This window comes from Herpailurus yagouaroundi, unplaced genomic scaffold (genome assembly GCF_014898765.1).
Source record: "Herpailurus yagouaroundi ecotype Mexico unplaced genomic scaffold, PumYag 160, whole genome shotgun sequence".
NCBI lineage: Eukaryota > Metazoa > Chordata > Mammalia > Carnivora > Felidae > Herpailurus > Herpailurus yagouaroundi.
This window is the reverse complement of record NW_024412401.1, coordinates 21,287,351-21,301,514: the sequence shown is the minus strand read 5'-3', so window position 1 is coordinate 21,301,514 and position 14,164 is coordinate 21,287,351. Positions and strand designations below refer to the sequence as shown.

Sequence of the window (14,164 nt, the reverse complement as noted above, 5' to 3'; positions counted from 1 at the left end):
CCCATGAAAAGAAGGCTGACTTCAGCCCCTCCACCAGACTAGCCTCGAGGTTTAGGTGGGCCTCTCTCTGTCCGTTTTCTCCATGTGAGGCTAACTGAGCTCTAAATGCTTCACCAGCCCTGATCTCGCGAGAGGTGGCTGCCACCTGGGTGCAGGTGAGACCTCTTGGTGTTGATGCCGGCCGCTTTTTCATCCATTGGCATCTAGGCTTGCCCTTGTGAGAGGCCGGCAGACCTCACCTCCAGGGGCGTTTCAACCAGTAGAGGATGGGTGGGGTCAGGCCTGTGGTTGCATCCACCCCTTTGCCCCCACATCTTTCAGCCTTAGGGGCATTTTGGTGGAGGAGGTGGCCGGGCCCCTTTACGTTTGTTTCAGGCACCAGAACACCAGGGCAGGAAGTCTCTCCAGTTACGAAAGTTGGGCACAGGGGGTGTCACGGGACCTGAGAAGATCCAGTAGACTTAACTCTTTGTGCCAGACCTGGTACAGCCCGACAGGCTGCAGCCCCGAGTGGGGAAGGGAGCACAACTCTGAGAGCACAGGGCTAGAGGCTGGAGCCAGGGTTCCTAATTCCTTCCTCTGCTCTCTGGCGACAAAGGAGAACTGGCGATCTGGCTTGTCTTTGGCTCTTATTGATTTTGGGAGTTGCTGTCTTTAAGAGATCCATTAAAGAAGTGAAATCAATGCCCACCCGCTCAGCCAGCTTTGTTGCCTGGCTTTTCTTCAGCCTAGAGTGCTCTTCTGGTCAGCTTTTTTCTTTCTCCAGCCAACTGACGAAACAGACTCCAACCTCAAGAGCCTGGCTGCATGCCAGCATCCACCCCCCTGTTATGTGTGTGCATTGGGTGGAAGGTGTCCCTGGGAGCCACCAGGAAGTTCACTGACTGGTCATTCAGTCCCTGTTGCTCAAGGAGGTTGCCCAGGTGTGGACTCAGCCCAGTCTTTTTATTCCCCCCATCCTCAGCTTTCTGACCAGCTCATTATTTGGTTGAATAAGACTCCCTCAGGGAGGGGACCCTACTATTCTAACCTTCTGGAGAACAGCAGTTGACATTATCATTTTGTTGGGAAGCCCTGAAGATGAGGGGTGTGTTTTAAAGATACACCGATTTGGGGCCCCTGGGTGGCTCAGTTGGTTAAGCGTCTGACTTCGGCTCAGGTCATGATCTCACGGTTGGTGGGTTTGAGCCCGTGTCAGGCTCTGTGCTGACAGCTCAGAGCCTGGAACCTGCTTTGGATTCTGTATCTCCATCTCCTTCTGCCCCTCCTCCGTTCACGCTCTTTCTCTCTCTCTCTCTCTCTCTCTCTCTCTCTCTCAGAGCTAAATGAACATTAAAAAAAAAAAAAGACTTAAAAAAAAAAAAGTAAAGATGCACAGATCTGGCCTGGAGCTAGAAAGCTCACTCCACCTCTTTTGTACCTCTAACAACTGGCTTTCTCACGTCTATGTATTTTCAACTGGCAACTTGGCTTGCGTATAGTTTTGGCTTGCCATGGCCCTCATTCAAACCCATGGCATCTGAATTTTTTCGGTGCAACCGGCAAATTCTCTCCTCAGGTCTTAGCTAAATTCCTGGTCCATGGTCAGCCCAGGGATTGGCTGCCCTTGGATCACGTGTCCACTTCAGCCCAATCAGCTGTGTGAGGGTGGGTCACATGGATCAAAACATGGCTGCCCAAGAGGCACCAAGTACAGGGGAGAGGTTGGAGGTATTCAGAAGCTTGAGTTACCTGAGGCAGGAACCGACAGTTATGATTACCTTAGTCACCAGTTAAGAATCGGGCACGAATGACATGGAAGATATTACACCAAAGAAAAAGATTTTATTGTTGTCTTAGTCAACATCCCTGGGTGAAACGAAGGGCACAGCATGAGGCTGTGTTCACAGTGTAACACAGACCTTCAGGAAGCACGTTTCCTGACTGGCCTGCTCAGACATCTGTCTTTAAGCCGGCAGCCTTCCAACTCCCACCCTTGCTATCTTAGGACTCGAGATGCCAGTTTCACGCCACTCAGCCTGGCATCTGGGTTGGTTCTTCCCACATGGACCATGTGAGATTGTTATTCAGGGGAACTTTGTGTAGTTTGAGGCAAAACACAGAAGCCAATTGGCGATTCTCACCCCCCACCCGGGATATCTCCCTGGAACGCTTGGGCCTGTCACACATTCCTGGAGGGGCCGCCAGCACAGCTGCAGCCACAGCCGCCAGGAACAGGCCCGGCTCCCGCCCTGTGTGTGAGGGGAGGGCAGAGGCTGGAGGGCTTCCTCTGGGGGCCCTGGTGAGCTCACACTCACCCCCACGCGCACTGACTTCATCTGTTGGATGCTTGGCCGTGAGCCCAGGCCTTGTGAGGGGCTTTCTCCCAGAACAGGCCCTGGGCCACCTGGCCAGGGTGGGGGAGGGGGCAGCTTCGGGCCTGACCCAAGGCCTTAGAAACCAGAAGGCACATACTGAGCTCTTCAATGCCAGAGGATTTTAAGAAAAAAGGTGGGAGGGGGCAAGGGTGGTGGTAGTGGCGCTAGTTTGCTATTTAAAGGTAGAAAATGCAAGGAAGTAAAATTTTCTCTCCATTTGTTCTTTGGCATTCCCAGCAGAGAATTCCAGGAGGCAAGCAGATGACATCATGTCTTACAACGGAGAAATCCCAACGATGCTGTGAAATGGAGTTGCTGCCCGCCCCATGTTTCCAATGGAAGCTGCTTTATGTTTATGTGTTTAAAGCTGTTTTATGTTACATTTACACGCGAGTTTAATATTCCTAAGTATCTACCAAAAGTAGATTACAATGCAAGAAGATCACACAAAATGAACTTCACTTCTAAGCATCGCAAACATTTGGAATAGAAAAAGACCAGGGATGGATATTATAAGAAATATACAAAAAAAAGTTTGCTTAAAAAAAAAAAAAACCAACCAAACGTTTTAAAGTTGATTTTTTCCCCCTGAAGTCCAAATTATTGTGGTCTAGGTAACCATTAGGATAAAGGCTTCATTGGCTCCTTCCTTTGATAAGAATAAGTTCATGCATAACCGTATATCCAAGCGTGTGGTGCAAGAGACACTCACACATGCATCACACACACACCAAGCGCGTACACCCACAGGGACAGACACACTGCTGAGTTTTTGTTGTTCCAGGAACTTCGTATCCACGCTCAGTCTGCCACCTTCCCATTACGTTTAATGAATTACTTCTTTGGAGGCAGGACATTTTCTTCAAAGAAGCCCTGGTTGACGACATTCCCTGCCGGGAAGTATCGGGCCACCACGAAGGAAGACCCGTCGCTTGCAGATGCCTTCCCCACTCCCATCTTCTTCGTATTCTTCCACACCATGGCCGTGAAGTGTCCTATAGGGGCACAGGCAGGGGGAGAGGGAAACAGGTCAGTTAGCAGAATCTGGAGAAGGATGTTTCAAAGGATTCTTGAGCCTTGCACTGTCTTGTAAGGCTTGGGAGGCTTCATCTTCACGCACACCAATCAGAGGGAGGAGACATAGAACGCTCCGCCTACCTGATTTTCTGAGGCGTCACGTCCTCTCAATCAGCCACACAGAGATGTGGCTCACCCTCCTCACCCCACCAATTCTCGATGCCCAAGGGTTTCATGGTCTCCCAGAGATCACGACAAAGCTGAGTGAGCCCAACAGTTAGGATGACACCCTACCAGCACCTGACTCCACCCCTCCCTGCAGACTGTAGTCTTCAGGGTCACTGATGATCTGTCTCCATGTTCTTCCCCAAAGACCCCTTTTTGTCTCTATCTCACTTGACATCTTAGGAACATTTAATAGGGTCGACTCCTCCCCTTTTCGAAGCACTCCCCTCTTTTAGTTTCCACGACGCTGCCCTCTCCGGGCATCCCCATCTCACCGCCTCTTCTTCCTCCTCTTCCATCTCACTTGTAAATGTTGGAGGGGCTTGTGCTTCCCAAGGCTCAGTCCTGGGCTCCCTGTTTTTTTCTTGCTGTACTCTTTAGGTAATTTCATCTTTCCCTGGCTCCCAAATGTATTTCTCCAGCCCAAATCTCTGTATTCCAGATACAACTACTTACTTGACATTTCCACTTGGATGACTCATAGGCAAACCTATCCAAACCTCATCCTTGATTTTGGTTCCCCGCCCTCCCCATTCCCCCACCACCAGAGTTGCTCCTCTTCCTCCCTTCCATTTCCATTAATGGTCCCCTTATGCACACAACCCTAGGGGTTGGTCTGTATCCCTCCTTCTCCCACATTTCTCCCTCAACAATGCATCATTCAATCTTGAAGATTTGAACTCCAAAATATATCTTAAGTCCATCTACTCCCCAAACTTTGGTCTCAACCACAAACTTTCTCACTTGGACCACTGGGATAGCCCTTGATTGGTTCCCTGGCATCTGCCTTTGCCTCCTCTAATTCATTTTCTACCAAAGTAGTCGGAGTAACTGTTTTCAGACATATCTGTTTACTTCCCTGCTTAAAAATCCTTCAACCGCTTCCAATTGCACCTAGAATAAAAGTGAGGAAAGTGAAGGCTTTGGCCTGATGGCCTCCTTTCCATTCCTTGAGCACATCAGGTTATTTCCCACCATGCAGCCCTTACACACACTGGCCGTTGTGTGGACTGCTCTGATGATGACCAACATCATCTTGTCCCTTAGGCCTCAGCCTGAATATCACTTGTGCAGGGAAGCCTTTCACAGTGACTCATTTCCTGAACACCTCCCTCCCGAGATCATCTTATCATACCTTGTTTTTCCCCTTCAGCATTCTTACCATTTGCAATGTTATGTGTGTTTGGTTTCTTGCTAATCTGCTTGGCTCTTTGACTAGGCTAGGAGACTCACAGGGGCAAGAATGAAATTGTTTCAGTAAATTCAGTACCCTGGCACAGCCTGGCACATGAAAAGTACAAACTAAACCTTTGTTGAATGAATGAATGAATGAATGAATGAATGAATGAATCAAATGAGTGAATGAATGAAAAGGCATATGGAAGAACCATCTTAGACTTGGGTTCTGCCCTCACTGAAGTGCAGGCTTTCTATTTTGAGCTCTTTGAGACCTTGACAGGTTAGAGCCTCCTTCAATTTCCTTTGCTCTGTGCCAAACAGCCCAGTTCCTTCTCAAGCTACTGTTGACCCTCCAGACACTTCTATGGTTTGCTAAGCTGCTCAGCATCTCAGGCTCCCTGCCCCTCACCCACTGCTTCTTTCGAGCTTTTAATATAGCTCAGCTTCCAACTCCCCTTCTGCTTTGGGGTCAAAGAGTTGCTATAGTGGCTTCTTTGCTCAATGACCATTAATACTTCTGTCTCCTAGGAGTAGAGGTTGGGAGTTTATCCCTCCCACCTTCACTGTTGAGGACTCACAGAGATCCTCTGACAAGTCAATATTTACTTCCATATCACAGAATGGCATTCATTTGCTAAAACAACACTGAAGAGACTATGTTTCCTCTTTGAGGGTGGGCACCTCACCTTTCGTATTGACCACAACATACCCAGTGTTTAGCACGGAGCTTGGCACAGGTAGATGCTCAATAAGTAACTGATAAAGAACAGAAGAGACAGAGGGAAGGAGGAAAATTGTGATCAGAGGAGCTAAGTTTCCCACAAGGCAGCTAAGAAAGAAAGAGGGGAACCACCTTACGTCCATTAGGATGGATATTATTTTTTTTTCTTAAAGAAGAGGAAAATAACAAATATTGTTGAGGATGCGTAGAGATTGGAACCCTTATGCATTGCTGATGGGCATGTAAAATGGTGCAGCCACTGTGGAAGACAGTATGGTGACTCCTCAAAAAATTAACTATAGAATTATTATATGATTCATTAATTCCACTTCCAGGTATAAACCCATAAGAACTGAAAGCAGAGACTCAGATATTTGTACACCAATGTTCACAGCAGCATTATTTACAATAGCCAAAAGAGGGGAAAAAACCCAATATCCACCAATGGATAAATGGATAAACAAAATGTTGTATACATACATATAATAAAATACTATTCAGCCTCAAAAAGGAATGAAATTCTGGTACATCCTACCTTGAGGATGAACCTTGAGGACATCATGCTAAGTGAAATAAGCCAGACACAAAAGGGCAAATATTAATGACTCCAGTTATATTAGGTACCTAGAATAGTCAAACTCATAGACACAAAAGTAGAAGAGTGGTTGTTGCCAGAGCTTAAGGGTGGGGAAATGGGAGGGAAGGATGGGAGTTATTGTTTATTGGGTTCAGAGTTTCAATTTGTGATGACTGAAAAGTTCTTGGCAATGGTTGCACAATATGTGAATGTACTTAATCTCACTGAACTGCATTCTTAAAAATGGTTAATTTTATGGCAAATATATTTTACCACAAAATGGAAGGAAGGAAGGAAGGAAGGAAGGAAGGAAGGAAGGAAGGAAGGAAGGAAGGAAGGAAGGAGAAAGAAAGAGAGAGAGAGAGAGAGAGAAAGAAAGAAAGAAAGAAAGGAAAGGGAAAGAGCAGTAGATATTCACACTCTTCCAACCCGACAGTTGATATCTTCCGTTGTGTCTCATGTATGGTAAGGACTGAAAAAAGGTTCATTGATTAAATTGTGTGTTTTGCCCTATGGTTGAACTCCATTTTTATAACTATTAAATTTAGGTATACTTTTTTGCTTTGTCTACATCCATAAAAGATTTGAGATTACTAAATTGTGAAAATAACCAAACATAAACACTGATGAGTAGAGTTGCCGTGATAAAAATCAAAGCAAGAACTAAAGGAAAGGAAACCCGAGGCTCAATTATGTATCTTTATCACATATCTTTAGACTTGTATTAACCAATGCCCAAGAAACTCTGATTTTCACCTCAAAATAGAGGAGAAACACCTCTTGCCAATTCACCCTTGGTCCTTACACTTTTGAGTCACAGCTCCAGGCTTTCGGCAACTTTGCCAGATGTCACTGCTTCTAAAAGCTGCCTTTTTATTAAGGCTCAAGCCCTTTTTCACACCAGCCTTTTCTTTCAAGAGAACCACATGCTTTGGCTACTGACCATTCACTCTCTCTGCTGCCCAGACAAGGACGAACTGCCATTTATCCACCGGTTGCCAAGGAAGTGATTACAGACACAAGGTGCACATCAGCAGTTTGCATGCCTGTGGAAGCCTTTTCCAAACAGATGAGACTAAGTAATTTTTCCTCTGGCTGGGGAGGTCTCTGGTTACGGAGATAATTAAGTATGGGTATTCAGAGATGAGTTAAAGAACATGACTTCCTTAGCAACCATCAGATACACAGTGGTTTCTAACTAAATCAATTACAGTTTCTTCCCCACCCCCCACAAAAGGGATCACATCCTCTTTTCTGCTATGGACCCAAGCTTGCTAGAATACACATTTGGAAAGCATATTAAATACGTTACAGTATATTCTTGCAAGGGAATAACGTAAAACAGTAAGAAAGAATGAAAAAGCTCTTTTTGTATTAATAGGGAACAATCTCTGGCAATCTGCTGCATGAAGAAAGAAAGCGCAAAACAGATCATATATCTGACACATAAAAAAAGGGAAAGAGAGAACATATTTACACAAACGCTGGTATAAAATCAGAACAACTCTCGAATGATACCCAAGAAACTCGTATCACTGGTTGGAAGGGAAAGTTCTGGAGACCAGGGATGGAAGGAAGACTTTTTTACCTTATACAGTTTGCAAGTTTCATGTCATGTAAAAGTATTATTTACTCAGAATAAACAAACCAACCGACTCATTAAAACAGAAAATAACAAAGGAATTGCAAGAAACCATTTCTTTCCACACAACACATAGCACAGAACTGTGTCCTTTGTCACAAGATGCTGACCCAAGGTGGGTGGGGATAGATTATAGGATATTTCAAAGGCCCTTCCCCTACATCATGGACTCAGGCCAGGAAATCCCTGTAAACAGCAGCTCTGGGGAGGCTGAGGCACGGGGAATGGGCCCCAGGATCTTGAAGGGTCTTGCAGGCTCTGACTATAACACCGTCCAAAGCTGTGCTTCTGTCTTAGGATCAGGCTGTCTCCCCCGGGCATTGCCCACCAGCACCTGGGACAGCATAGGGGCTAGTTGCTCTGAGGTTTTCCTCTTTCGGGCTGGGAGATGTGGGTCAATAGGTTGGACAGGCGGTCAGTGATCAAGGAAAGTTGAGTCCCATTCCCAGCTCTGACCCTTGTGAGATTCCCACCTTGAAGCAGGGGCCATGGAAAAAGCATCAGACTGAGGATAGGAGATATAAAAGAAGACTCTTCCTCTTTATGGCCTCAGTTTCGTCCTCTGCAAAATGGGTAGAATAAAGCCCCGCCTACGAATGGTGTCGTGAGGCTCACGTGGCTGTGGCTGTGGAGGCACTTTATAATTGTCAAGTGCCACGCACGTGAGCAACGCTAATAACTCACTCTGATACATGTCTGATTGCTCGTGAGTCTTGCTCACGGGGTAAGCAAATCCAGACGCTCTGAAATAAAATGTCTTCTGGACGCCGAACTTTATGAAAAGAAGACAGGTCTGCACATACATCCTTAAACATTGGTGGGAAGCTGTTCCTGTTCCCTTCCTCACCCCTTCAACTGAACTGCCATCCAACAGTCATTTCTTACTTAGGGCCCTGACAGCGGCCTCCTTGTCCCCAGCCCGGGGAGCTGAGAGGAGAAATGCCTCAGCAGATGCTTCCACCTCTGCCCCACAGTCCTGCCTACGCTGTCGAAAGAACCCCTGCCCAAAAGGGTGAGCAGCAAACCACAGGAAACAGTGACTGGCTCCGACAGCGTGTCACTTCCTGCTTCGGAAGAATGCTCCAGGGGGTGAGAGGCCATAGTGGCCCCACCCATGGGTGGGATGGGGGAGGGGAGAGGGAAGGGGGTGGGCAGAGAACCCCCTTTTCAGTTTCCCTGGTGCCTTTCGGTCAGAGAAACTCACAGCCCCTTCTGACGCATCCTGGGCCGCAAGTCGATCTGAGTCGGTTCTGAGGAAAGAGGGTGTCAGGTGAGGGAAGCCTGCTGAGGGGCAGGAGGGAGCCCAGAGCACAGAGCAGCTGGTGGGGCTGTAGTAAGCTGAATGTTTACCGCTCACTCTGGAGGCCTCGCAGAAAAGCCGATGCCGGTCCCACAGCTGGCCCTTCCCCGCATCTAAACACCAGCTCTCAATGTCCCCTAAAGGCCACCACCTGGCCCCTCACCCTCCGGGACAGGGGAAGCACAGGGAGTCAACCCAAGTTCACACAACTGACAGTGCTGGAGCCGAGAGCAGATCTAGGCTCTCTGCTCACCTGAACCCCAAACTGGAGAGAGAAGATGAAGGGGGAGGCTGGGAGGCTGTAGGTGTGGGAAGCACTTGGGAAGGGTTTTGGGGGAGGGGGTGAGTGGGGAGGGAGTTAAGACCAGGAGGAGAGAGTGAGCAGTTTGGCCCTTTTCCTGAAGAGAGGGCTTTCGAATATTCTGGCTGTGGGCCCAGGCTGGATCGGAGGGGAGCAAGACTGGTGGTAGGATGATGGGCCACAGCGCCACTCCCGGGAGCAAGCACTGAGCAGCGGTTAAAATCCACAGCCTCCTGTGACACACACACTCTAGTCATCCGGAGAACTTGGAGCTGGTGGGGAGGGAATCCATGGCTCGGGTGTTCTCAGATGGAGGGGGATGTGTGCGTGTTGGGAGAAGTGATGGCGAAAGAGAGTTTTGCCCTTTGGGCAAAGTCATACAGGAGAAATACGGAAGAGGTAAAATAGGAGGGAAATGGCCGCTTTTCAGAGCGTTAGTTCCTTTCCAAAGTGCAACCCTGCCCAGGACCAGGCCACTGGTGTGATCCCATCACTCACCAGTCCCAGAAGTGAAGCCGGGCTGCTGGAAGTTGTAGTTCTTGATTTCACTGTACCATCTATCAGCCACCTCCTTTCCTGCAGGGAAAAGACACTGCTTAAAACTCAGCAGTGGAATTGGGGCACCTGGGTGGCTCTCTCTGCCCCTCCAGAGCACGTGCTCTCTCTCTCTCTCTCTCAAGATAAATAAACTTAAAAAAAAAAAACAAAAACAAAAAACCCAACACCTCAGCAGGAAAATCAACTCACTCACTACTCCTTCCATCTTCTCCCGTTAACCCCAAACCACCCACCCCACAGTTAGATGTCTGATAAAGCACCAGTGAGCCGAGATAGGGACTCCTGCCCAGGAGTGTATCTAGGCTGAAGAGAGAGCTTTGTTAGAGATTGGGAAGAGCCCTGGCCTGGGGTTGGAGGACTGCCTCTGTGTCCCTGCCCTACCACCAACTTTCTATGTAATCCTAGGCAAGGCCTTCCTCTCTCTTGGCCTCCGTACAAGGGCTGACTGCAACGTACTCCAAGGGCTTCTAATGATGCTCTGAGTTTTCGGGAGACTCTGCCCTCATCCCACCCAAAGTCTGTCTCCTGAAATATCCACAGGAAGAAAGGCAGTTGGGCTGGTGGGCCAGGGTCTCCACTGCAGGCAGAAGGGTCCTCACCTAGAGCATCGGCTGGCCCCCGCCGGGCAGGTGCTGGTAGGAGAAAACCCCCAGCATCTCTCTGGGAGCTGTTGGTGTCGGGACCACAGCCGGGAGCCTCAGATCCCACAGCAGTTAGTCCCACCCTGAACTGTGATTTGTGCGTGAATCACCTGGGGCGCTTGTTAAAGTTCTGACTTCAGGAGGTCGAGGGTAAAGGCTCTGAGTCTGCATTTCTTGGCCGGTGGACCACACTTTGAGTAGCAAGACCTTACACAACAGAGGGTACACACTGGCCTCACCCGGGGAACACTGAAACGTTGCTGAGGCCTGGGGCCTGCCACAGCCTGTATCAGTATCTCCGGAGGAACCGGGTGTTGGGATTTTTTTAAAGCTGCAGAAGATCCAGGGCGGGGATAAAGACAGCCTAATGAAACAGAGATGGGAAAACAGGGGCCAGAGAGGGTAGTGACTCACTCAAGGCTCCACGGGGAGCCAGCGCAAGGCTGGAACCAATCACATCTGTTCCCACCCCTTCGGTGAGACTTCTCTCCCAGGCCCACCAAAGCCAGTGGCCTGAGCCTGGAAAGGAGGCCAAAGGCGCCCACCTTCCTGGGGAGCATGCGCACACCTCTCCCGGAGGCCCGCTGCTCTGGGGAAACTGGGAGGCCCACAGGGCCTTCCCCCCCCCCCCCCCCCCCAGGGAACTCCCAGGAATGTCAGGCCCCAGAGGGCACAGTAGCTCTCTCCAGCATTTTCCTAAAAAGCCGGACAGCCCTGTCCGAGCCAGGAAGCTCAAGAATGTTTGGTCAGTGTGGGGGATCATCATTCCAGGCTGTGACCTTGGATGGAGGAACTGTCTCTTTTTTTTTTTTTTTTCTAACATGGAAAAAGTTCAATTGCATTTTTCTGGTGATAAAAGTTAATACATCAACACTTAAAGAAAAATGTGAAGAAAGTACAGTTCTTCTGTAGCTGGGGATACTGAGGCGCCCCCAGGGTCATGCTGAAACCCTGTACAAAAAGGGCACAGAAATGGATTTGTCTCCCCCGCCCCCATTCCTCAGCTGGGAGCTCTTCCGAAGGGGAGGGCTGGGCAGTCTGACTCATCTCTGTGTCCCTGGCACCCAGCACAGGACTGGCCCTGAGCCGGCCATCGGAGAGTTTGTGGTGACCAGCCCCTGGGAACAGAGGCGGAGGGTTCTGGGGCGCCTCTCTCTGGGCCGCTGGCACCAAGGCCACACGGAGGAGGGTGCTGGGGCCAGGAGGGGCCTGAATACTGGATGTCCCAGGCCCAGCTCAGGCGGTGGGGGGGGGGGGCTGGCGGGGGGCAGCTGAGAAAGTGACCTACCTGTCTGATCGTAGGAGGCCCATGCCAGGTTCTCTCCGCACTGGCCGCGACTGGACTCCGGGCTGTGCTTGAGGATCCTCGTGCTGGCCAGGGCCTCCGAATACCTGCCAGAGTCCATGTACTTCCTCAGAGCGGGTGCAGCCCAGGGAACCCCAGAGTATGAGCCCTAAACTGGTGTGGCTGAGATTCCTTCCCTGCCCCAGGCTAGTTGCACAAATCAGGAGCATCGTGCCAGCATCTCTTCTGAGCCCCCAACAGTCTCATTTCACAGAGAAGCAAACTGAGGCTCGGAGGAAAAGGACCTGCCTAGGTTAAGTGGCTCAAGGATTATTCAAGCCTGGCTGCCTCTGCCCCCCAGTCCTATGTCCGTCCAGCTACCCCAGGGCCCCACCACGACTGCAGCCACAGTGCCACGAAAGATCAGAGTCACCCGGGCCTCTGGGGACACTCACTGCTGGGCCTCCCGGTTGAGCTTCTTGCAGAGCTTCAGTGGGGGGACGCCGTGCTGCTGCCGGTACTCGTTGTGGGCCTTCAGGACCTCATTATTAAACTGCTTGGAAGCTGCAATAATTTCAAAACGGAGAATGTCTCAGTGCAGAGAAAAGACCCACCAAAAGCAGGATGGCAGGCTTCAGAGTGACGCCCAGCTCAACCCTCAGGCTAAAGGGACCGGCCGCTGCTGCCCTTGGGCACCGGGGCCAACTGAGCAACCACGATGCCCTGCTTCATACCCCTGAGGTCACCTTCCACATCTCCGCGCGTCTGCACCTCACGGGTCACCTAGGGCCTTATGGACCACATTAGGGATTTGGGTCTTTATCGGGGCAATGGGAAGCAACTGAATGGGCGCAGGGGGCTGGGCTCCTGAGATCTGTGTTTCTGAGAGATTCTGCTGGCCGCTGGGTGGAGGATGGGCCGCAGGTGCACAGAAGACACAGGGGGGTGTGGGCGGGACAGTGAGCAACGGAACCGGAACCGCTGGGGAAAAAATGTGTGGAGACTGGATATCTCAGCCTGGACCCACAGGATGTGGTGGGGACCGGGAAGAACAGGCCTGGCTGTGGTGAGGGTGACAGGGACAGGTGAAGAAGGGGAGCAGGGGGGGGACAGCACCAGGGAGGTGGGGTGAGGGACAGAGTGGAAAAGAATGTGGTGGTGTTGGGGAGCAGGGTGGGGTCCTTCCAGGGGTGCACTGAAGGGAGAGGTAGAGCCTGGGCCCAACTGGGTCATGACCTCAGAAAGGACGAGGTGAAGGAGGCTGGATTCAGGGAGAGAAGAAGTGGGTGAAGGCAGAGTCAACAGTAGACAGAAGTCACAGCAGTTTGGATCTGAGATGGAACCCCATCCATCCCACACCTTCCATCCGTCTCCCCGCCACTCGTCCATCCATCTTCTGATTCATAATCTATTCAGCAGCAGCAGCAGCCAGCCAGCCACCCATCATCCACGCATCTGTCTGTCTGCTCTCTGAGCGCCTTCTCTACTCCAGGTCCTGGATTATGTGTGAGAGGTCCAGAGACAAATGTCCTGCCCTCAGTGAGCTCGCAAACAGAAGGGAGACAGCTTTGTACACAGACACTAGCAAAGAGTATGAGAGGGCTAAGGTGAAGGTGAGCAGAGGGCAAGGGGAACTTGGAGAAAAGCAGCCTAACGTGGGCCGGGGGATGGGGAAGGTGGCCCCTTGGATTGAGGCCCCAAGGATGCCTGTACAGGAGCCAGTCGGGCTGACTGCGAAGTCAGTGAGCACCAGTCTTAGGCACCTGGGAGTGCCCCTCTGTGAAATGGGGTGAGTTGGGTGGGTTATGAGTAAGAGCCATGGCGGGGAGGGCGGGGTGACACTGAGCTAGTCCCATCTGGCGGGACCCTTCCCTGAGGCTTGGCTGTGGGCAGCAAAGGAATAAAGTGGAGGATTGAAAGAAGCGCCACTCCCGTCCCTGCCCCCAGCTCATTCACCAGGCTGCCTGTCCTCTCCTCTCCTCTGCTCTTTTCTTCGGCCCAGAGGCTGAGATGACCCAACAGGGAATCTTCCTCCCCTCCCTCAGCCAGATTCCCCATGTCCCCTGGGGCTTCGGATCTAATCCCACTGGGTCTCTAAGGAGAAGCAGAAGGAAGGCTTGCCCTCAGGGAGCTCTAGGCTAAATGCGGCCATGAGAGGTGAGGCAATGCCGGTGGTGGCTAGCTGCCCGAGGGGGTTCCAATGACCCGAAGAGTTAGGACCCTGGGGGCCCAGCACTGCCTTTCCGTGAGGTCTGGTCACAGCAAGGCACCGGCAGGGGGAGGTAGGGCTGAATGGCAGGATTTGGGAGGCAAACACGGGGGGGGGGGGGGGGGGGGGGGGGGGGGGGGGGGGGCGGGGGG

The 14,164-nt window shown here is 50.8% G+C and overlaps 1 protein-coding gene across 2 annotated transcripts in view; it reads right to left on the bottom strand.

Annotated features, from left to right (window-relative positions):
- Nucleotides 1-1,802: 1,802 nt before the first annotated feature.
- GLIPR2 (GLI pathogenesis related 2) overlaps nt 1,803-14,164 on the bottom strand; it is a 19,991-nt gene continuing 7,629 nt past the window's right edge. The window contains exons 2-5 of one of the 2 annotated variants that reach the window (XM_040481673.1): nt 12,259-12,367; nt 11,807-11,910; nt 9,818-9,895; nt 1,803-3,352 (exon numbers count right to left, since the gene is read on the bottom strand). In XM_040481673.1, the coding sequence (XP_040337607.1) occupies nt 3,192-3,352; nt 9,818-9,895; nt 11,807-11,910; nt 12,259-12,367 (452 nt within the window). In that variant the 3' untranslated portion in view covers nt 1,803-3,191. The remainder of the gene's footprint in view (nt 3,353-9,817; nt 9,896-11,806; nt 11,911-12,258; nt 12,368-14,164) is intronic. The other variant, XM_040481674.1, reaches the window with a different exon arrangement.